The 23,455-nt window shown below is 39.0% G+C and overlaps 2 protein-coding genes across 15 annotated transcripts in view; one reads left to right on the forward strand and one right to left on the reverse strand.

Annotated features, from left to right (window-relative positions):
* Nucleotides 1-7,974, reverse strand: part of mcf2l2 (MCF.2 cell line derived transforming sequence-like 2) — a 143,554-nt gene extending 135,580 nt beyond the window's left edge. For 8 of the 13 annotated variants that reach the window (XR_005234393.1, XR_005234395.1, XR_005234394.1 and 5 more), the window contains exon 1: nt 7,162-7,973. Coding sequence is in view for 8 of the 13 variants with exons in the window: in XM_037981145.1 (XP_037837073.1) it covers nt 7,162-7,240 (79 nt within the window). In the remaining 5 variants the exon portion in view is untranslated. Of the gene's footprint in view, nt 1-2,184; nt 2,405-7,161 lie in introns of those variants that run through there. The other 5 variants (XM_037981148.1, XM_037981146.1, XR_005234396.1 and 2 more) reach the window with 4 other exon arrangements.
* A 3,082-nt stretch (nt 7,975-11,056) lies between these two features.
* Nucleotides 11,057-23,455, forward strand: part of rfc4 (replication factor C (activator 1) 4) — a 22,890-nt gene continuing 10,491 nt past the window's right edge. Inside the window, exons 1-7 of one of the 2 annotated variants that reach the window (XM_017440558.3) lie at nt 11,057-11,203; nt 12,638-12,762; nt 14,582-14,660; nt 16,907-16,986; nt 17,070-17,189; nt 22,227-22,370; nt 22,457-22,577. In XM_017440558.3, the coding sequence (XP_017296047.1) occupies nt 12,647-12,762; nt 14,582-14,660; nt 16,907-16,986; nt 17,070-17,189; nt 22,227-22,370; nt 22,457-22,577 (660 nt within the window). In that variant the 5' untranslated portion in view covers nt 11,057-11,203; nt 12,638-12,646. Of the gene's footprint in view, nt 11,204-12,171; nt 12,206-12,637; nt 12,763-14,581; nt 14,661-16,906; nt 16,987-17,069; nt 17,190-22,226; nt 22,371-22,456; nt 22,578-23,455 lie in introns of those variants that run through there. The other variant, XM_025002655.2, reaches the window with a different exon arrangement.

Genomic DNA, 23,455 nt, shown 5'->3' on the forward strand with positions numbered 1-23,455 from the left:
TTTAAAGACTGCAGAAAATTAGGAGAAGTGGGCACAGGTGAGTGATTACAAACTTGGGTCAGATGATGATGGGTGTGGCAGGTAAACAAGAGATTGGCTAAGGACAAGTTTTCTTCCAATTTGGAAGTGAAGGTTTTTTTTTTTTTAATTTGTCATATCTCCTACTTAAAACACTTTAGTCACATAAAAATGGACAGGTGTGACCATCAGAGTCATTTGACACAGTGACTGTTTGAGATTTACTTTCTACTTTGTGTTTCTGTCTTTTTGTTTTATTATGAGTACTGTCAGGGAGTGACAGACACAGGTGTGTGGTTACCATGGTGACCCTAAGGGCCACTGACAGCAACTTTACCATTTCTTTTGATCTTAGTTCTCTTTACTCTTCTTCTACAGTTTATATATAAAATGCTGGCATTTTCTCAGCCTAAATCATTACAAAAAGAAGTGCTAACTTATGATGGAGCAGGAAACACAAAGGTGATGGATGTTGGTAATTCAGACAGTAGGAGCACTGGCATCCTTTGAAATTTCTTTAAAATTTTTCCTGTTTGATTCTAACAATACTTTGTTGAAGTAAGCTGCTTCTAAAAACTAGAAGTCTGTTGAATTGACCAATATATTATTAGCATGCAGAACATGAATATATTGTACTTGAAATATAATGATTTATTGCTGTCTAAGCAGTCCTTTGTGACAGTGATATTGCAACAATGATAAATTTGCAATATATTGGCAGCCCTATATCCAAAGTAATAAAACTTACTTTGGATGAATTAAACTTCTGAAAGTTTCATTAGAATCTATCTGTGGGTTTATGAGATAATTTGCTAAAACAAAGACAGTGTTGACTCCAACAGTTAATGCCAAGGTTTTTAGCAAACATGTTGCTCAATGTGTAGTGCTCAGCATATGTGTTGAAGATGTGCAATACACCAAATTTTAGTTCATTATCTGTAAAACTGGCTGAGTTAGAGCCATTTTTTGTGCCTGCTATTGTTAGTGAGCTATGGTGGTCATCTTGAAATAGACTCACTCCCAAAATTAATTAGTTGTAGATATGCATTCAGTGATTACTTTTTGAAAGTTTCATTAAAATCTATTTTTAAAAAAGTGTTTGTGTTTATTTGCTTTTTCATTGTCTCTCATGTACCAGTATCCAAAACCACAAAATCAGCTCTCATTGTAAGAAAGGAAACAACACAAAACACCCAAGCACACGCATACAGTTTATGATGCACAGCTTGACTTATTTTTGGGTGGTTGTTCCTCAGGGTCAGGGGACAGAAGGGGGTGGGGGTTTCTCAGGAAGAAGGTGGGAGTGCAAGAAAACAATCAGAGGATGTGTAATAACAGGATCTGCAGATAACAGCTCTGTCCCGCTCAGTCTCACATGCACTCACACACAGAAGCAACAAACATAAATAACATCATCACCGAATGAAACAAACATGATGTCAGCTCTGAACACGGAATGAATCATGGCTCAAATAAGTCTGCTTTTGGTGTGCTTTCAACCAGACTTCTCATATTGCTGTGACAGAAACTGACAAAGTGCAGACAACAGTCAGTTCAACTGAAAAATAATATTAATCTCTAATAAATCCCAGGAGGCGTACTTCAAAGGGAGTACTTTCTTCAACCAAACGTCAAGGCTCTTCTTGTATGTGTCTCTTTAAAACCTACACGATTGTGCGTTTTTGTTGCTGCCATTATCTCTGTTCTGGAGAGGAATGCCTATAAAAGGACTTATACACAAATCAATTCTTGGAAAAAAGATGTTAGTAATGCACATCAGGTAAAACCACAGACTGTATCTATTATACAGTCTATGCCTTGAACTGTAAACACAAGAAAAATAAATAGATGAAGATGCTGAATACAAGAGCAATAGCTGAATCATTACTGTGGACTGCTGACAAAGTAGACGTTTGTCATTGTTTTATTTCACTCATTCATTTCAGTAGTATTAATTTTGGCTTTCCATCATTGTAAATAAATCACAACAGCTCCCTTACTGAGCTTTCAAGCTTTGTTTAAACTACAGAACAACCAGATGTCCTCTTGAGTGTCCCACCATCACTTTCACCAGTAAAGCTTGGTCCAACAGTGCTGTTCTAAATAAGTGACCCTTCGTATGAGTTACAAACACATACAACAGCAGTCAGCGTGGTCTTTACTTACATATTACTGATCCCATGCTGCTATTATTCTTCCTGTCCAACAGTGTTCAGGTCCAGATCCAGCATCCAATCCAATAACCAGACCAGCAGATCACACACACTGACAGCTCCAGTAACACTAGGGTTCAGTCATCAGGACTTCCTCAGTCCTGCAGGAGCAGTTCTCCTCATCAGCAGTTAGAAGCAGAAAGAGTGATTTCAGTCAGGGACGGGTGACTGTGTTTGGAGTCTCTGTGATTCACTCAGTCCTTAACACAAATATCCTCAACAATACGTCACTCACGCCCCTCTGTTTCTATGTTTACTCCAAGCTGCCCTCCTCCCAAGTTTCCTCCACTGTTTTACTCACTCACAAAGTTACATGCTAACAACACAATAAAGTGTAGCCAACTGTTTTAGTTGGGGGTGCTGTTAGCATAAGTGAGTTTGGGGTAATAAATTTGTATGGCACTAAACCCCAACTTACAGTAAAAATACCAAACATATGCAATAAAATACACATTGGAGGCACACGTTATCTTATCTAAATAAGGACATTAAAAATATTTTTTGCTATATCTATAAAATTGCAACTATGACCAAATGCTCCTCTGCCTGATTTTTGTCTTCCACTTCAACCAAAATCATACAAAACAACCAATTCAGAACTCGCATGTCTCTACTAACAAAAAATAGATGCAATTTATGAACATTCAGCAGTTACACTGCAGCAATCGGATGGTTGCACAGGACTATATTTGTAGTAAATCAAACAAATGTTAATCAATTAAAATTTATCCACCAAAATAATGTCACTCCAGCCCAAAATATACAGGAGACTATACAGGGTATTCTCTATCACACCATCCAAAGTGTACTCTCAATGGCAGGGGAATAATAAGAGAGTAGATCCATCCATACCTGAGACTGAGCAATACTGAAGAAGCATATGGGAGAAGGAGGCATCACACAATGATAATGTCCCATTGACACATGATCTAAGATCTGAACACATCAATCTCCCAGAGCAAGAGCCAGTATCTATCACAGTGGCAGACATTCAAGACAGAGTCTCAGAAATGAAAAGCTGCACTGCACCAGGGCTTGACATGATCCACACCTACTGGCTAAAGAAACTGACCACTCTCCATGAACGCCTAGCAGAACAAATGAACCACTACTAATGGAAGGGACCCACCCTGAGTGGCTGACCTAAGGCCAGACAGTATAAATCATAAAGGACTCTCAGAAAGAGTCAATTCCATCCAACTACCGGCCAATCACCTGCCTCTGTACAACATGGAAGCTCTTGTCAGGCATCATAACAGCTACAATGAATAGACACATGGGTCAATACCTGAGCGAGGCACAGAAGGGAATTGGCACCAACACCAGGGGAGCCAAGCACCAGACTAAACACAAACCTGTGAACTGCCTGGATTGACTACAGGAAAGCCTATGACTCGATCGCCCACTCATGGATACTGGAGTTGATTCAACATCAACAGGACACCAAGAACCTTCATTGAGAACTCAATGGGAATGTGGAAGACAACTTTAGAGGCCAATTCAAAGCCAACTGCAAAAGTCAGCATCAAATGCGGTATATAGCAAGGTGTTGCTCTATCCCCACTCCTGTTCTGCATGGGCCTGAATCTCCTCAGCCAGATGATTGCAAAGAGTGGCTATTGATACCAGTTCCAAAATGGAACTGCCATCTGTCACCTTCTCTACATGGATTACATCAAGCTCTTAGCCAAAAGTTCACAAGACATCGACTTACTGATTCACCTCACCAGGCTATACTGCAAGGACATTGGTATGTCATTCAGACTTGATAAGGTGATCACAACTGAAGTGGCTGAACTACCTGAAAGCAACATTGCTAATGTCCAGGACAGCTACAAGTACCTTGGAATCCCGCAGACAAATGGCAATCAGGATGAGGCCACAAGGAAGTCAGCCACAACTAAATACCTACAGAGAGTAAGGCAGGTCCTGAAGAGCCAGCTGAATGGTAAAAACAAAGTCCAAGCCATCAACACATATGCGGTGTCAGTTATCAGATACCCTGCTGGTATAATAACCTGGCCAAAAGAGGAGATAGAAGCCACTAACATCAAGACACAAAAGCTCCTCAAAATGCCTTGATGGTTTCATCCTAGGTCCAAAGCCCTGAGACTGTACACTAAGAGAAAGAAGGGAAGTAGAGGACTAGTGAGCATCAGAGCCACTATACAGGATGAAACAACCAAGATCCTGGAGTACAAAAGGAAGAAAGCCCCCAATGATGATCTGCTAAGTGAATGTCTCAGGCAGCAGAAACTCAATGTGGAAGAGGAGAAAAGAGGAGAATCTCATGGAAAGACTAGACCCTGCATGGCATGTATCACCAGCAGATTGAGGAAGTGGCTGATATCAACAAATCCTACCTGTAGAAAGGCCCGAGGGTCGAGACAGCTTGAGTCAGTATCCGCTGCCGAGTCAAATTCACCCACGGCTCCGCGCTCATGGTGAATCCAGCCTCTGCTGGAAGGTCTGTGGCCCACACCTTCCACCTACTGTGAACCACCTGAACATCCGACAAGCCTCAAATTACCATGACAGACTTGTCAGACTACCAGATGAGTAGGATTTAAAATAAAAAAACTGCAGATGCAACTGACCGATTGAAACGTGGCATCGATCAGGTATACGCCTCACAGCCAAACTTTATTAAAGGTGTAAAAAGTATGTAATGTCCGGGTTACAGGTTATTTAATTAAAAATGTAAAAAATAAAAGACAAAAAATTAGAAAAATCAGAAAAAGGTTTCTAATCAACACCATGTCAAGATGTAAGCCCCAAAAAGCCCCCGTCCCTCCTCCTGTGACAGAGTTTTATTAAACATCCCTTCATGATTATGCAAAACAACTTTTAGTTACCTCCTTCTTCATAACTTGGACAAAGAATAGACTTAAAACACACCTTCTACTGATGATTATGCATAACAGGGTAAAGCTGAAGAGTGGAAGAGTGGCTCCAATACATCTCAGAAACAACCTTAGAGATCCTTATCCAGAAGAGTGTAGTACTAGAGACAGCTAAAATACTATGCAGAACCCTCAAGCTCCCAGGTCTCTGGTAGAGAACCCAAGTTTAAAGTGAAAATGGAACCACCCATGTGGAACAAATAGGGCAATATATATATATATATATATATATATATATATATATATATATATATATATATATATATAAAAACAAGCAAGGTTGACATCAATAGCTTTTGCCAAAGTTTTAAGCAAAATATCACACAATGTGTTGTGTTTGTAGTAGGTGGTGTGTCAGGTTTTGTTTTGGTAGTGGTTTTTTTTTTGTATTTAGTGTTTTGTTTCTGGTTTCTTTTGGTTTTGGTTTACTGTCTTTGTTGCCCATTTGTCATCATTCTCCACTTATCCTCTGTCAGCTCTTGTTAATTGCCATGCCTATCTCCACCTGTCCACTATTGTAATCACTCACCTGTGCCCACTTCCCATAATCATCCTCAGCTTCAAAACCTGGTCACTTTCTCTACTTCGCCACTGGTTCATTGTCCTTGGTATGTCTATTGTCTCTAGTCTTGTGTTGTCCAGTTCCCTTGCCTTGCCTTGCTTCGCCTCGCCGTTTTGTTTGTTTAGTTTAGTTTCAGCTGCTACGTCAGCTTTTGTTTTGATCATCTTTTATTTTAATAAATTAGTTTCTTTTTTGAATGATGAGTCTGCGTTCTGTGTTCATCACGCTCTCCACCGGTCATGACATGGTGGGGATAAAGCCTTGCTTCTACCACATTAGATTTTAGCCAAATATCTGTGAAATACAATTAAAGCCATTTTCTAAGATCAGTTGGTTGTGGCAGCCATTTTGAATTAGGTTGACTCCAAAATGTAATCAGTTGTAAATGCACATTCTATTATTACATAATAAAAGTTTTATTAAAATCCATCCTGTGGTTAATGAGTTATTTTGCAAACAGACAGACAGAGTTGACTACACTAGTTAATGGCAAAATTTTAAAACATCTCATGCAATCAGGTAACACTCATTATCTGTATAACTAGCTAAGTTGTAATTTTTATGTTTGCCAAGGTTGATTAGCTGTGGTGGCCATCTTGAATTGGATTGACTTGAATTGGATGTACATCAAATGATTGTGTTCTGAAAATTTTATTATAATTCATTTTGTGGTTCATGAGATGTTTTGCAAACCGACAGATAAAAGAACATACAGACATGGGGAAAAGCATTATTGCTCCTTCGCCTTTGGTGGCAGGTGATAAAACTAGAAATAGGAGAAAATAGTATAAAACTATAAAATATTCAGTTGAAATGCAATTTTTCTCCAGTTTTAGTGTAAACACTCCATATCTGCCTGCTCACACTCAACAAATTCAAGCTCAGTTTCCATAGCAACGATCTTCACAAACTCCCCCTCCCCTCCCGACCCCTCAAACCCCCCCAGCTACGATGCAGTGGAGGCGATGCAGTGATGGAGAACACTGTGCAGTGGTACATTAACCTACTTCACCGCCAGAACATTACCCGGATGAAGAACTACAGATGAGGAGGAGGGGGGGAAGGAGGGGGGAAGATGAGGTAAGAGGAAGGGACCACAGTTGTCCAAAAAGAGAGCATCCAAAGGACAAAACAGAGGAGAGTTAAATAAAGAGACAGAAAAAATCTAAATGAAACACAAGTATTTGTTCAGTTATCACCTAATGTCTGACAGATGAAATGATATTTTTAAATCTACTGATGAACACAGTGACTTGTCTTAATCATGTTCATTTCTGTTTATCCCTTCTGCATCCTTCCTCAGTGGTCCTGATGAGATCCCATTCAGCTGCCACAGCCTCAAACACCCCCATTACCACCACAATAGGGGCACAATCCAAGAAAAGCTGGCTTCTTTCAGCATGTATTAATTAGAACAACCTTCCCAGCACAGACAGAAAAGCATGTTGGGTGTGTGATGACTCACCGACATGTGTGATGACACACTGCACTCGCTGCAGCAGCTCCTGAACCGACATCTCGTCCTCCCTCAGCCAGCACAGCATCTCAGGGTGTGGGGAGCATCCACCCGTCTGATTCCTCGCTGGCTCTGCTGCCACGCCTCCTGTCGTCACCTAGCTCTCCCCCTCCCTTTGCTGGGTAATCTGATTTCCTCCCACCAGGTTTACTTCCTTCTTTTCCCTCTTCCTCTAATACATTTTTTTTATTTATTTTATTCTGATACAAATTCTTCGACTGACAGCTCCTCCTGATCTTACCCTTAAAAAATCCTGAAGATGATAACAATAATGCCACGCCTAGCTTGTGAACAAAACAAGAAGTCTCTTTGTAGTTCCAATGTCCAAGAAATACAGTCAGGTAAAATCAAACAACAGATAAAATAAGCACTCAGTCAGGACTAAGTCAGTTAGTGAATCAGAGAATAAATGCTGTAACTGCTTGTCTGTGAACAAAGCAATTAGAAAAGTGGGAGGATGCAAAATATTAAAGTTCAAAATCAAAACACCCTCAGTTTACCATCCACCCAGATACTAATATCCAAGTGAAAACCACAATGATCCACAAAAAGAACATATTCAAGAAATGTCCAAAAATAAAAGAAGTGCTCTTCAGCAAACACGGAAACACTCAATCCAGTGCGTTTACCAGGGAACTCTTCAGGCTCGATGGGTGGGGAATCTCTGCTGCTCTTGCTGCTTGAATGATGCTCTGTATACCCTGATGAAGAAGCAGAATTACAGAAAGAAAGAATGAATCAGATACCTGCCTGTACGGATCGCAAAGGAGTGAGTGAGGGGGGTTCACAGGGTTGAATAAAACACTGCTAATATCCATGGGCTAAATGAGTCCACTAGAGAAATCCTGGAGCCTGGAGCTGAGCAAAAGGACCGGACCTCCAAGCTCACCACCCAGACAGCTTCACTGACTTTAATAAAGGAGTAGAACCCAAACTGATGTTAAAATGTTGTTTTAAAGTAATTATAAAATAACATTAACTTTTCAATATAAAGTTTAGTAATCCTTGAAGAAATGCATACCTGAGAGTTTTAAACCAAGATCATCTTATGTTGAGAAAAAACAAAGTTTTAATCAGTTTTTGTCAAACCTAGAAAATAAAATTATGTGCCATCTCATGGAACATTGTGAGATGTTATGTTCAGAGAGTGTGTAGCAAATGAATCTCAGCTACCGTATCAAATTTTAGCTGTGAATTTGACTGAGCTGTAGCCATTTTTGTGTTGGCTAAGGCTGCTTAGCTGTGGTGACCATCCTGAATTAGATTTACTCCCAAATGTAATCAGTGGTAAATCTACATTCAGTGATGACTTTCTAAGAGTTTCCTTAAAATCCATGCACTGATTCAAGAGATATTTTGCTAACATATAAACAGGGTTGACTCCAACATTTAATGCTAAAATTCTAAGCAAAAATCTGCAATGAGTAGCACCTAAAGTATGTGTTATGTATGATTATCAGCTTCTACCACGCCAGATTTTAGCACAGAATCTGGAAAATGAACAGAATTGTAGCCATTTTTGTGTTGTCTAAGGTCAGTAGGTTGTAACAGCCATCTTTAATTAGGTTGACTCAAAATGGTAATCAGTAGTAGATGTACATCCAGTGACTACTTTCTGCAAGTTTCCTTAAAACCTGTCCCGTGGGTCATGAGATATTTTGCTAACAAACAGGCAAAGTAGCATGAGCAAAAACAAAATTGCCTGTTTGCCTTTGTAGTATAATATACTGATAATAAAGTACAGTTATCACTTGCCATTTAAGCTGTTAGACTTCCTGTATTCACTGAGTGCATCTGAAGAATCTCTTCTGATCCTGCTCCATGTTTTCACAAATGCAATTCATGTCAGAGGAGGGCCCCAGCTTCTCTCATATTCTCCAGGGACTGTGGAGAGTGCAGCAATTAGCCTGAGACATCTGTGCTGCCAGGCCTTTCAGAACATTCAGCATCAGTATCAGTGCTACTGCCAAACAAAGTCCTTGTGATGCAAGATTTTATCTCATTCACAACAACATGCTCCTGTATGAAAGGCATGAATCTGTGAAATAATAAACGTGGGCTCTTCTGAATTTTCCATCCATTTGGAGTTTAAGCAGAGGCATAGTTAGGATGTAAACACTGCAGGATTACCCCAGCCCAGAAATTTATGAATTTTTACTGTTCATTTTCAATTTTTTTCAAGCTTAAAGATTAAAGTGACAAAATAAGATAAAATGAGTGCATTTTTCTCCATATCCTTCATCAGTTTGAAGGCTCAGGCCACACTGTAGCAGCATCTGAGGCTGTGTCTGCTCCTTTTGTCTGTCAGAATAAAATAAAACCAAAACCAATTGAAATTGTTTACTTGTGTAAACAAAACCAAACTTTCCCAGGCTTTTCTTTTGGGTGGGGTGGGGTGCAGCATAACCGGCTCAAATGAATCAGATCCCTTAAGTGACTGAATCAGTTTAACCCAAGTCTATGAAGTGAACCAAACTTACTAACTCTACTGCAAGATGGGCCTCTGTGCACAAGGAGTAACTGTTCTGAATTTGGTTTGAACCTGATTGCAGCAGCACTAAAGGTGCACATTTACACATACTTATATGCACAAACACACACACAAATTAATTACTAAACACACACATGCATGCCACACTATAATATTCCTGTGTGGTGGAAAGTGTCTTCACCTTCTGCCTCACTGTGTGGTTTGGAAGCTGCATTGAGGAAGAGAGGGGGATAAAGTCTGCACGGATGACCATCGGGTGCAGTGTACCACTAACTTGTGACATCTACACAATCAGATGTAGGGACAAAGCCACTTGCATCCTCACCGACCCCACCCACCCTGCACATGAACTGTTTACCCCCTTCCCCTCAAGAAGGAGGCTGCACTGTATATGGATAAGAACATCCAGACTGAAAAACAGCTTCTACCCAAATGCAGTAAGACTGCTGAATCCCTCCACTTCCCAAATACTGCACTTTATTAATGTGCCTTAATGCTACAGTAGCCCTGTTGTGACCTACTGCTACTGTACTATTCCACTGTTGCACATGTTTTTAACTGTGACTTTTAGCTTGTTTTGTCTGTTTTATCTGAATTTTATTTTATTATCCTTCTACATGAAGCCTTAAAAATCATTTTGTTTTTATTTTGAGGTTTTAATGACAATAAATAAATCTAAATCATTTTAGCTTCAGATATTTATTGAATTGGGGTGCAACATGCATACATGATAATGTAAAAAAGATCATATTACTTGTCAATGGCAGATTTGCAGCACACAAAAAAGTATTAATCTAGTGAAAAACAATGAAAATGAAATTTTGAAGGAAACAAGGAATAATTAAATAAAATTGCAATAGGGGTGTATTTAAAAAAAACAATTCTGAATGGGAGTCAAAGAGACAACAAAATGCACGAGCACAGATTTATACTTTTAAAAGAATATGAAAGACTCAAAGACAAATAAATCATGAAGGATTAGAATTCACCCAAAAAATACACTACCTGGACGAATTTCATGCCATTAACATTAACACAAAAATAAAATTTACAAAAAGACAAAAAATGTCGGAACTCGGGGGCTAAGAGCTTTTGATGCCTCCAGTTATATCGTGTTGTGTATGTTTCTGCCGCAGGGCATGCTCGTCAGGCGTCGGCAACGTCTATGGTGAGTTTAACAACTAATTGAATGCACTGCAAATTGAACTAATAGAATGAGAAAATGGATTTAAACGGAGAAAGAAAAGAGTCACTAAGAAAATCAGAATACAAGAAAAACGAAAATAAAGGGAGACCCGCCGTGACTGCGGAAATACGACAAATCCGCTGCGTTTGATCAGGCTCTTTATGATGACGTCAGCGGAAGTTCTTGCCGCTCTTCAGAGCGGGAACGCGGGGGCTCCTGTTGTGTTTGCAGACAAGCTGAAGGAAGATTTTTGTCTGAAGTAAAATCAGCCTCAAAGTTCGCTGTAGTTCGTTTCTCCGGGTGGGAATCTTCCGGTAAGGGCGTCTGTCCGCACAACGTCTGGGATACATCCTGAAAACTGTCCAGAAGGAGTTTTATTGGCTTCGTAAATATGCATGTGTAACATACTACAACTTTACAAAAGGGTTATAAATCTACAGGCGTAATATTAATAATCAGCGAGCCACAGTTTGTGGATTTTTTTATGTGAAGTTATCTGGTCCTCTTTGTTGTAACTCATATTTAAACGACGAGTTCTTTGAATTTATTAAGACCGTAAAAGGACAGAGTCGGTGTGAAACAACTACTGACACCTAGTGGTCCTATAGGAGATAGCAGTCACCTTTGGCTTTATTCTTTGTTCATATAGGGTTTCTACGATTTTTTGAAAAGTCTGAAATTTGTTTCTAGGATGGAAAAAACATTTGTTTCCAGACCTTTTCCACATTTCATGTATGAAAAATCTAAATTTTTGAATATAAATTAAAATGAAAAGCCCAGCATTCATGAAAAAATGTATATCCTGCTGCCTTTTATACCAGAGTTTTAGGCTTTTCTTGCTGAGAAACAACAGAGCTGTAGCCATTATTGGTCAAACATTGTAAACAACATTATCTGCAACCTCTTGCAATATCTCGAGATGTTACGCTCAGAGTTAGTGCTGTGAATGACTCTTAGCAACTACCACATGAAACTGTACTTCAATATCTGTAAATTTGTTTCCAGAAATTATTCAGTTATAGATGTATATCCTATGATTACTTCCTGAGTTTTATTAAAATCCAAGCAGTGGTTCATGAGATATTTTTCTAACAGTGTTGATGCCAACATTTAATGCCAAAGTATTAAATACAGACGTGGCGAAATGTGTAGCTCTCAAACTGTGTTGTGGATACTGCTCAGCCACTACCACACCAGTTTTTAGGTCAGTACCTGTAAAATTACTAAATTATAGCTATTTTTGTGTTTCCTAAGATCTGTTGGCTGTGGTGTCCAAATTGAATTGGGTCTACTTCAAAGCTTAATCAGTTGTAGAGGTATATCCAGTAATTTTGTTCTTTAATTTTATTTAAAATCCATCTAGTTGTGCTTGAAATATTTTGCAAACAGACAGACAGAATTGACTCCAAATAGTCAATATGGAAATTTTAAAACAAAGATCTTGTGCAATTTGTTATTGTTGTTATTATCTGTGAGCACAATGTCAATAGCGCAAAGGACTGCTGATCAACTATTTTCATTAGTTGATCAGTTTCAAGTTATTTCTGTTACCTTTATGGGTTTTTCTTTCTTGAAAAAAAGGGTACCAACAAATGTATCCGCATCTGTATATAGACCTCATTAGATCTGATTTTCTCTCCACCTGAAATCAATTCTCTTGCCGTTCTGAAAGAAGACTGATCTAACGTTTGTATTTGTTTGAGTTTGCATTTTTGCTTACATCTGCTTGTTCTTTGTGTTTTCTGAAGTCGAGAGTCATGCAGGCATTTTTAAAAGGAGCAACTGTTCAAACAAGCAGGCCGCAGAAGGACAAGGCTGCAGCAGGACCAAGTGCAGAGAAAAAGGCCAAGGCTGTTCCCTGGGTGGAAAAATAGTAAGTGTGACTGACTCAAAATGTATTGTGAAAATGTTACATTTATTGCACTTAGTTAATTGTCTTGAATGTAAAATCTTCTTTGAGACCTTCCTGTTAAACTTTTCCTTAAAATAGTTGACAAATATTATTTTTTGTAACATATCTATTTATATGTAGGCTACTAGAAAGAATAATAGGCACAAATCAATAAGTCAGCAATATAATGTATTTCTGCTGTGTAGTAGGGCAATTTGAAGTTTGCATTCCCCCAAAAAATTTAGCTTTTGTTTTTCTAAATTTTATGTTTTATGATCAATAACAGGTTTTCTCCAGACACTCTGGTTTCTGAGACCAAAATGATGTCATTTTATTATTCTAGGAGCTTGGCGAGCCCATTCTTGACACAAGATGTGGGCAGAACTTTTATCTCCCGGGGGTCTGTGTCAGCTATTGTTTGATTGGCCAGTACTGTCAAGTGGTGGTGGTAATGCGCCACGCTGTTCCATGAGCTGCTTGGGAACCAGTGTGGCTGGGGTTATGCTGGGAATATTAAGCTGCTGGGAGCTAACATTAGCTTCTGGGATACAATATTCACAGCCTGGCAGCTGATTTCTCCTGGTTAGAGGCCAGCATGCTGTGTGTGTGGCTGCTGCTGAACAGAGGGCGGGACTCAGTGGTCATCATGACAGCCAACATCCTGAAATAAGATGTTGTTCTCCTCCTCCTTCATCAATTGAAAAACTTCCATCTCTGTATTTGTCATAGTGTTGTAATAACATGAATCAAACTGATTTCCATGCCATGCAGTTGCTGTGGTTCTGTTAGGGTCCCAAAATGGTGTGCTGTGGAGCGAGGGGGGGTTCTCTTGGAGTATAAAGTCTCTTTGTGGAAAAGTTATTACATCAGAATTATTATAAATTATTGTTTAGATGCCTTCTGGCTGTCTTGATGTGATTTCTGAATTGCCTCACACAGCATGGGAGTTAAAGCCAACCCACCCCTGTTTGCCTTTTTGTGCCACCAAGCAAAGACGTAACGTCTGATGATGTGATGACATACAGTCAATGAGACTACCCGGCTGAGCGATTTGAAAGCCTTAACCCCAATAAACATTCATTATGAAGAAGATTGGGGCTGTGGTAGTTCGGTGGTCAGTGCCGCAGTCTTATAATCCTGAGATTGCAGGTTCAAGCCCAGGTTGCGTCAGGAAGGGCATCCGGCATAAAACAATTGACAAATCTTCTATGTGATTTTTGCTCGCTGTGGCGACCCCTGCAGAAGGGAGCAGCCAAAAGCACAACAACAACAACACAAAGGAGAAGGCTGATGATGACACACAGCAACTTTGCATTTAGTTAATATAACTATTAACCAAAAGAGATTTTGTTTTAACTGTTTTTAAAAGGGTACAAGACTTCAGTCACATATTTAATAAGTAGCTCCACATCAAAGCAGCAGAGTTCTGCTCTACACCTCTTTTAGGTTCACGAAGCTTGGTTCATTTCTGAAGCTCACATCACCAACTCCATTAGTGATGTATAAACGGGCAGCTTAAAGACGGAATGGTCTTTGTGGCCACTTTACAGAACTGCTTTTGAAAGTGCCTTGTATCTGCCCACCTCCCGCTTTCACCTTTCACATGCAGACAGTGTAGTTGTTGAAGTTGTTACAATAAATGTATTAATAAGGTTCTGTTAGACTTTTCTGTTTGATCAAAAAAATCAATAAATAAATGAAAAGGTTGCACTAAAAGTGTTTTCAGGTGGATTAGATGTGGTTATGTAATTGATAAATGAATATATTCTTCCTGTGTTTTAAATTTTTTTTTTACCTCCAGCAGACCAAAGTGTGTAGATGAGGTGGCCTTCCAGGAGGAGGTTGTAGCAGTGCTGAAGAAGTCTTTGGAAGGAGCAGATGTAAGCATCACTTTGGTTCTTTAATTTATCATCATTTCTGTCTTCCACATCTGAACTTTGAGCTTCTTCCATGACAATATGTTCACTGCAGAGCTTTCATGACTTACTACATGCAAAAAGTAATGAAAGACAAACTAATTTCAGTAAACAGTCATGGCCAAATATCTTGAGAATGCCACAAGTATTGGTTTCCACAGAATTTGTTATGGTATTTTGAAGCATTTCAAGTTTTTCATACATTTTTTTTATTGAGTTTATGTAAAGAGCCTGTACTTGCAGTGTTGTCCCTTTTTTCAAGTTGTCTGCTATGTTCTGGTATGCTGTTAATCAACTTCTGGGTCAAATCTTGACTGATCGCAGCCCATAATAACACAATCAATGCTGGGAGTTTGTCAGAATTTGTGGGTTTTTGTTTGTTCATCTGTCTCTTGAGGATTGACCACAATGTCATTAAGGCCTGAGAAGGTTTTGGGTCAGGTGCCCAAAATTTCTTTTTTTATTCCCCGAGCCACTCGGTTATCACTTTGGCCTCATGACATGGTGCTCCAACAAGCTGGAAAAAACAGAAAATTATGGGGGAAGGTTTGGATCAGGTTAATTTTCATGGCTAATAAGGAGTTAATTTGTAATAATTGCAAATCATCAGATCACTCTTCATAACATTCTAGAGGATTAATTACCATCCTAAAAAATATTTGTGACAATAAATATTTCTGTCATTCTCAAAATATTTGGCCATGACTACTACAGTTGGACTAGTCAAGACAGTGTACGAAGTAAGAAGTTGTACCATCTTCTTACAAACAAAGACGTGTATGTCTCGTCTTTGACCTTTCTTGTGACAGCTGTTAGACTAGGTTTACGTTCTGTCCATACTAGTTTGGATATTTTTGAAAATCAGACATTTTCTGTTGCATTTGCATCTTCTATCTACACAGTTTTCAGAAAAAAAAAAAAAGATTTTTAAAAACACTATTTTTGGTGCTTCTGTGTGGGCTGAAAATACAGGGGATTTTAGAAACAACAATGTAGCAGCCTGTTTTGCGCATAGTGGGCAGCCCACTATCACTTTGTGCTCTGAAAACCAAAGCAATTTTTTTGCTTCCATCTTGCTTCCTGATATAAATGTAACAGTGGCTCATTGTTACATCTTGTCTCGATTAAGCTTTCGATGTGTGCTGAAATGGTTAATAAGTTAGAGGGAACTGCAAACAAGGAGTGAGAATTTTTAGGCACCTCATGAATAGATTGGGTTCGAATTCTGAGGGCTGCGATGTGATTATAAAATGATTATCAATGCATCTATAATCACACTTTGAACTAAATTCTGAGCAGAGACTCTCTCAGACCTAAAAGAGACAACATATTTTGCTCTACACTGCAGTAAAAAACAGTTTTCATTCCAACAAGATTTTGGGAACCAAATAAACAAACAACAACAACAAAAAAAAAAGATGAGTCACAAGAACTCTAATAATTTTTGCTGTGTCACCAAGCCCAAGTTTCTATCTTGTATCTGTTGTTCTTCTCAGTGAAATGAACCCCAGACTCTGGTAGCAGAGCTCTGGTTGGACTAACATGTAAAGTACGTAATTACTTAAAGTGCAGTTCGGTTCTGGTCTGGTTAGAATGATTACAACACTTGGTCATTTTATTACAGTAGTTGTAAAGCATTGAGTCAGCACTTGTTGGGAGGCTCATTACAGAATACTTGTCTGTTTGTTTTCCCATTATGTATTGTATATGTTTCAGTAAAATAAGGATTTTTCTGAGCGCTTATGAACGGATGACAGCGTACTGCACACACAAGACATTAACTATTTGAGGCTTTCCCAAGTAAACAGTATGGAGTCCATCCATCTTCTACCACTTATCCATGGTCGGGTCATGGAGGCCTTGGCTCCTGGGGCTTGGCCGAGCCAAACCCATAGAAAAGGCAGGGTGCCACCTCCATGTGGGCTCACTACCTGCGAGAAGAACCGTTGAAGTCGGGTGCCATGTAAGCTGGTCGCAGGCAAGCGAGGGTCCCTGGCTGGTGACAGAATGGAGTGACAGATGTAAAATTTCACAAGATCACTGCTAACAATCTTGCCTAGAGCAATCAGTGGCCGTTCTAGTGTTTCTCTATTTTAGTGGGTTAAAGAGTAAAAGAAAACGCACACATTTTGTAGGGTTTTTTTCTTCTTTGAATTTACATATTCTGTCCAGCGAAGCTTTGTTTCACCAGTGTTCTGTTGTTATTTCAGCTCCCAAACCTGCTTTTCTATGGTCCTCCTGGAACAGGAAAAACGTCGACAATCTTAGCTGCTGCCAGAGAACTTTATGGGTAAGTCTACAGTTTTTTAGTACCAGAATGTTCTTTGAGTTTCACCTTGATGATTTATCTTTTCTGTACCCGTATTTCTTCAGTCCGGAGCTGTACAGGCAGAGAGTGCTGGAGCTGAATGCCTCAGATGAACGAGGCATACAGGTCATCAGAGAGAAAGTCAAGAACTTTGCGCATCTCACTGTGTCTGGGACCCGTCCTGAGTGAGTCACCACTCTTGAAGAACATGAACGTTCATGAACAAATGGATTTCCCTGCTTGTTATTCTGCATCAACAACCTGAAGGCATTTAGTCAGAGCCCCCACACATTTAGAATAACAATCTTTCAACAGTTAAGACATGTTAGTTTTAGAGAACCATCGGGAATTTTAAATACTTTTTTTTTCTAACAAACTGTGATTGTGTATAATTGATTGAAGAAATTTTCTTATCAGCAAAGAAATGTGTACTTTGAATATCTTTGCAGAAAAACGTGAACCATCTTTCTATATTATGTCTAGGCATGGGTGGGTATGATAGTTTGACGGTATAACATCGAGCAACAATACAACAGTTTTATAATATAAGAAAATGACCATGATTTGTTTACCTTTATTTAAAAACAAATGCAAATACTATTTACTTATAGATATTTTAGTGTACAGATATAAGTAAGGAGACTGAGAGAACATGGATAGAGGGCATGCTTCCCTGGAAAATGATAAAAAGAAATTGATTCAAATGTTTAATTTTTAGGCTAGTTTGAGGAACTTTTTATGTGTAACAACCTGTTCTTTGTCAGGCAGGGTGGGGAAGGAGGCGAACCCAGAGTGCAGACTCACCTTGCAACGAAAACTAATTTATTAAAAATGAAAATGAACAAAAACAAAAAGGCTGACGTGGCAGCAAAATCAAGAACTGAGTTTAAACATAAATAACAAGGCGTGGAGCAGAACATACACCAGGGAAATGAGCAATGATCCAGTGGAGTGTGGGAGAGATGACCGGGTTTTTAAACAGGAGGTGATTGGAAAGTGGGCACAGGTGAAGCAATTAACAAGACTTGAGACAGGTGTAGATGGGCGTGGCAGGAAGGCAAAAGAGTGACTGGGGAGGAGTGAATAGTGACAGCAAACACGAACAGGCAAAACTAAACTGAAAACAATAACTCAAACAGAAACAAGATAATAACAAAAACAACAAACCGAAACACAAAAACCCAAATCCCCACATTCCCCAGTAACTACCTGCTTAGAGCTGGTGTAGATTCTCAGTCATCCAGGCCATGGTAAATTCAAAAAAAGTTAAAAAACAAAAACAACTGGACTTCTATTCTGTAGCTGAAGACGTTTCGCTTCTCATCCGAGGAGCTTTCTCAATTCAGAAATAGAGAGTGGAGTTGAGCTTTTAAAGTTGAGATGTGATGTAAGCAATCCAGCTTACATTTCACTCAACTCCACTTGAGAAAGCTCCTCGGATGAGAAGCGAAACGTCTTCAGCTACAGAATAGAAGTCCAGTTGTTTTTGTTTTTTAACTTTTTTTGAATTTACCTGCTTAGAGAAAAAAATAACTTAATTTCTTTTTTTCAAACATTGCGAAAAGCCCTTAAGAATAGACAGACTTTTTGGTTGTACTGTAGTCTAACTACTGGACCATTTTGAGGTCAACTAAATCAGTTTTTTTATATCTAATTGTTTATAATGAAACATGTGGACTGGCTACTTAAAATGGCATAAAAATATACCCACTTCCTAATGTGCAGTACCACAAGAAGGACTGAATGTAAAGCAGTAAACTCTGTAAGTTACATTCACACATAAAAATACTTTATAAAATGTATAATTAAATGTACATAATTATACTCAAATTTAGTTCAAATCAATTTATATTAAGGGGTTGGGGTGTTAAGGTGAGAATGTGACGACTTACAGAGTTTGACTGATGGTCACTGTTTTCTCGCTTTCTGGTTACTGCTGTGGAGTTAAAGTTTCCCAGTGAGACTCTGATCAGCTTAGAAAAAAGTGAGATTTTCAGATGCTTCTGTGTTTTTTTTTTTTTCACTGTTCACTAGGTTCACAGCAGCTGCTATGTTTTTGTCATGCTCGGTAATTCTAGCACCACAGGTTTCTGTTTTTCTTTTTTTCTGTGTTTGACACTCTTCACAATTCAGCAGGAAATTGGCTTTGAGATGGCTTTTGGCTGTCCACAATCTCCATTAAATATGTATCAGTTTGTACATGTGTGCACAGAAGCTGCTGCCTGCTGCACAGAAACCATGCATTTCCTTTCCAACAATGTCTGCCATTGTTCAGATTTCATTGTGAGTTTTGGGAAATTGTTGATGGTTATTTTATTATTTTTTGCAAGGAAATAATGTACACAGTTCTGCAAGCTGTGTACATGAAAATAAGGCATGATTCTCAAAAATTGGCTCAAAACATTGTCTCACAGCTTTGCTGGCTTTTTTCACCTAGGTCAGACCATGCAATACTCATTCAAATGACAAAAACCCAAGAGCTCCATCTCAGACTCAGAAAGACTGAAGAAGTATGTCTAGTTTGGAAGAGATACAGGAGAAAGCCTCTTCTCTCTAAAAACACCATGACTCGAAGGAACAATGTCTTTTGGGAGCATGAGACTAAATTAGAGATATTTACCCATAATGTATGGCAGCTTGTTTGAATGAAACCAAGCACAGCATATTAGCACAAACCTCTCATACCAACTGTCAGCACAGTGGTGGAGGGCTGATGGTTTGGGTTCCTCGCAGTCATTAAAGGTGAACTGAAATGAAATCTCAAAAAATTGACATTTCATGAATGTCATTCAATCAAACTCTTCCACACAGCATTTTAGGGACCTATTTTTCTGTTTTTAGAGTTTTAGTCAATAATTTCTGTAGTCGGTGGTTTGTGGGCCAGAGTTGTCGTCCTGGGTTCATGACGTGCGCTGTGCCCCGGCCGGCCCCAAAAAGAGTGCTGAAGAATAAGGAACACTGCTACTGTCCGGATGTTTACTAGTGAAAATGGAGGAAGAAACCTTTTTTGGATATAAAGAAATATCGGAAGGGTTTGCAGGAGTAATGGACATACAATCATAGTATGAACCTGAACCGATGGCTAGATCTCTGGAATCAAGTGAAAACTCTTCAGATTCTGATTCTGATGATCAATCAGGACCATCATGGCTGACAAAACAATGTGCATAACGACCGAGTTGGGAACGAGGAATGGTGAGAACCGATTACCCCCAGACCATTGTCATGACATCAGCCCACAACACTGCAAGTCAGTAACATCGGCAGGAGAGCTAATGATGCTAACTCTAAGCTAACCCAATGCTAACTGGATGCTAACTCATAAAAGACGTGAACGTGCTTGAGAGTAACAAAATACATTCATGCACTCTCTCCACCAGAGTAAACTAATCAACAGCAGTTTCAGACTATGACATTTGTTTAATCACACATGGATTGTCTATATTTATTCATCAATAACAAGTTGCTCTGAATCACAAACTAATCTCAAGCTGTCGGCCTGTAAGCAGCTCATACCTTTTAATAACAGTGCATGTTCATGAAGTCACGTTTGAAGTAAAACTTCCTGTTTCTCGTCTCCTTCTCTGTGGCAATGTCCTCCTCTCCAATTGCATTTCTTTTACAATTAAAAAGTTAGTACTGCTCCTGGCAAAAGGTCCTGTTTTTTGGATGAAGCCAGTCCACCGCATTAATGAGGGTTGGAGCTTGCAGTACTTCTCTTTGAAGTGCTCTGAAATTGAGTTCTAATCGTAATTTTCACATTGGAGCTTATGGATCCAAATCTGACAAAGTTTTTTATTGTTTGGGAAGCCAAAAAATTAAATTCCAGTGGTGTTTTCATGCCGGTTCTAACAATTAATTGCAACTCACTGAACTATATTGTACCAGTATTCATATACTCATTGATGAACCTCAGCGGCTCTGTGGACGTCACACATCAGAGGGGTCATGAAAAAAGCCAAAATCGCCAGAGTTTTTTTTTTCAATGTTCAGTATTTAAAAAAAAAAAAAAAGTGTAATTTTTTTATTTTAATTTTTATTTTATTATTTTCCTTCAACTGATGTTGGCTTCAAAACACTTTTAAGTTGACCATGAACTCCTCTGTAGACCAAAGGATTTTGGGGACAAATGTGAGGCCATCTGTCTGACAGCTGAAGTTTGAACCAAACTGGGTCCTGATGCAACAGGACAATGGCCCTGAACACAGAAGCTAATCTGCAACAGAACATCTGAAAAAGTCAAAGTCAAAACCTCGACCTGATTGAAATGCTGTGGTGGGACCTCAAAGGCAGTATCTCACTGAGCTGCAACTGCTGGCATCTAGCTGGTGAACAGCATTCACAACGGAGTCTCCAAAATGTTTGTAGTTGTTCTCAGTTTTCTTACATGAGTCACAGAGAATCACAGTTCTGCCTCTTGAATTTTGTATGTTTAAAAGATTTGTGTGACAAATTTTCTCTCAAAATAGTCACTAGGTCGATGTGGGCGTCTCCAACCTCTCAAGAGCCCTAGAGCTGTATTTTGACACCTGCACAGGAGCTCTCTGATAGAAAACATCTGAGGTTACATGTCTGAATGTACAGGTCTAACCGCACCGACAGTAAATAATAATCATAAAAGAAAAACTGGGGAGCAATACATGATACAGCCTGGTACATACCAGGTACATGTTTTGTACCAGGCCAAGTTGTTTCTTTACACTGCTTTTCCACTATCAGGTGTTTAAAAAAAGATTGTTGTGAGGTTTGCAATAATTCTTCTAATTTGCCTATTTTAACTAGACTGAATATTCTCCTAATATACTCCTATCCCTACTGGTCATTTGGTCACAAACACTCAGAATTCAGTGCAACAAAATATTCACCTAATTATTTGTAAATTTCAGTTGCAGCTATACTCCAACAGTCGCAGCCTACTATTACTACCTGAAAAGAGCTGTGCAGAAACAGATGTCTGCAAACCTCAAGGAACTGAAGAAATGTTGTAAAAATGACACAACATGCAGTATTTCTTATGCAGTTCATCTACAATTGTGTTTATTTAATGTTATAACTGAAAGACCAAATGATTTCTTGTTCCAGACTGAAAGAGGAAACCTTAGAACTGAAAGAGCCTGCAATTCCTGTTTTTGTGACTGAATTACATTTGTTTTATTTTATTTTTTATTGATACTTTATTTTTCCCTGAGGGAAATATTTTTCTTTTTTTTCCTGAATATCAGTGGGAAGTCATGTCCTCCTTTCAAGATCATCATCCTGGATGAGGCAGACTCCATGACGGCTCCAGCTCAGGCTGCCCTCAGACGAACCATGGAGAAGGAGTCTCGCACAACCCGCTTTTGTCTCATCTGTAACTATATTAGCAGGTCAGCTGACTGCCGTAGTCCTAGCACACAACAGTGCTTTCTGATTGGTTAATCCTGACTCTGATGCATGTCTCTTTTCCTTCCAGGATTATTGAGCCACTCACATCCAGATGTTCCAAGTTTCGCTTCAAACCTTTGGCCAATCAGATCCAAGAAGAGCGCCTTCTGGAGATCTGTGAAAAGGAGAACCTCAAGTACACCAAAGAGGTAGAAGAGACACTGTTGCTATAATTCGGACATGAGATAAGTTTCAAAATCATGATTGCCTCTGATGTATAGTTCATTTAGAATAGACTTATTTCTATTTAAATTTTAAATTCTATTCTGAATTTGACAAGGAGCCAATGGAGAGAAGCTAAAACTGGAGAAATATGATCTTCCCCTTCTAACTCTCACCAGAACTCTGGCAGAAGCATTTTAGATCAACTGAAGTCTTTTAAAAAAAAAAATTTGGACACCCAGATAATAAAAAATTACAATAGTCCAGCCTAAAGCTGATAAATGCATGGACCAGTTTTTCTGCATAATTTTGGGATAAGTTGTTTCTAATTTTAGTGATATTGTTCGAGTGGAAGAAAGTGGTCCTGGTAACCTTTAGAATGTTGTGGTTAAAAGACATATCCTGATTAAAAAAAACCATCAAGATTCTTTACATTAGATCTGGAGGCCAAATTAATGCCATCCAGAGGAAATGAAAGACAGCAAAGTTTGTTCTTAAGATGCACAGGTACAAAGTCGAAAATTAAAAGTCATCCAGGTTTTTGTCTCTGAGACATGCTTGGAATCAAAGTATTGAGAAAAAAAATCTATTATTTTTATTAAGGCACACTTATAGTTTATGAGGCCTGCCAGCAGTGGCGGTCCTAGCCTATTTGGCGCCCTGGGCGAGCAACCCCAACACAAAACATACTAATTAGAAATGCTGTCACCTAAATGTTGATCCTCCTTGCCTTCCTTGATGCAAAGTCATCAATAATCTCATCATGTGAAATCTGCTCAGCAACTGCATGGTTGATACTGATGACTGCCAGACCACTGAGGCGTTCCTGAGACATAGTTGACCTGAGATATGTTTTTATCATTTT

The sequence above is a fragment of the Kryptolebias marmoratus genome, linkage group LG18, assembly GCF_001649575.2.
Source record: "Kryptolebias marmoratus isolate JLee-2015 linkage group LG18, ASM164957v2, whole genome shotgun sequence".
Classification (NCBI taxonomy): domain Eukaryota; kingdom Metazoa; phylum Chordata; class Actinopteri; order Cyprinodontiformes; family Rivulidae; genus Kryptolebias; species Kryptolebias marmoratus.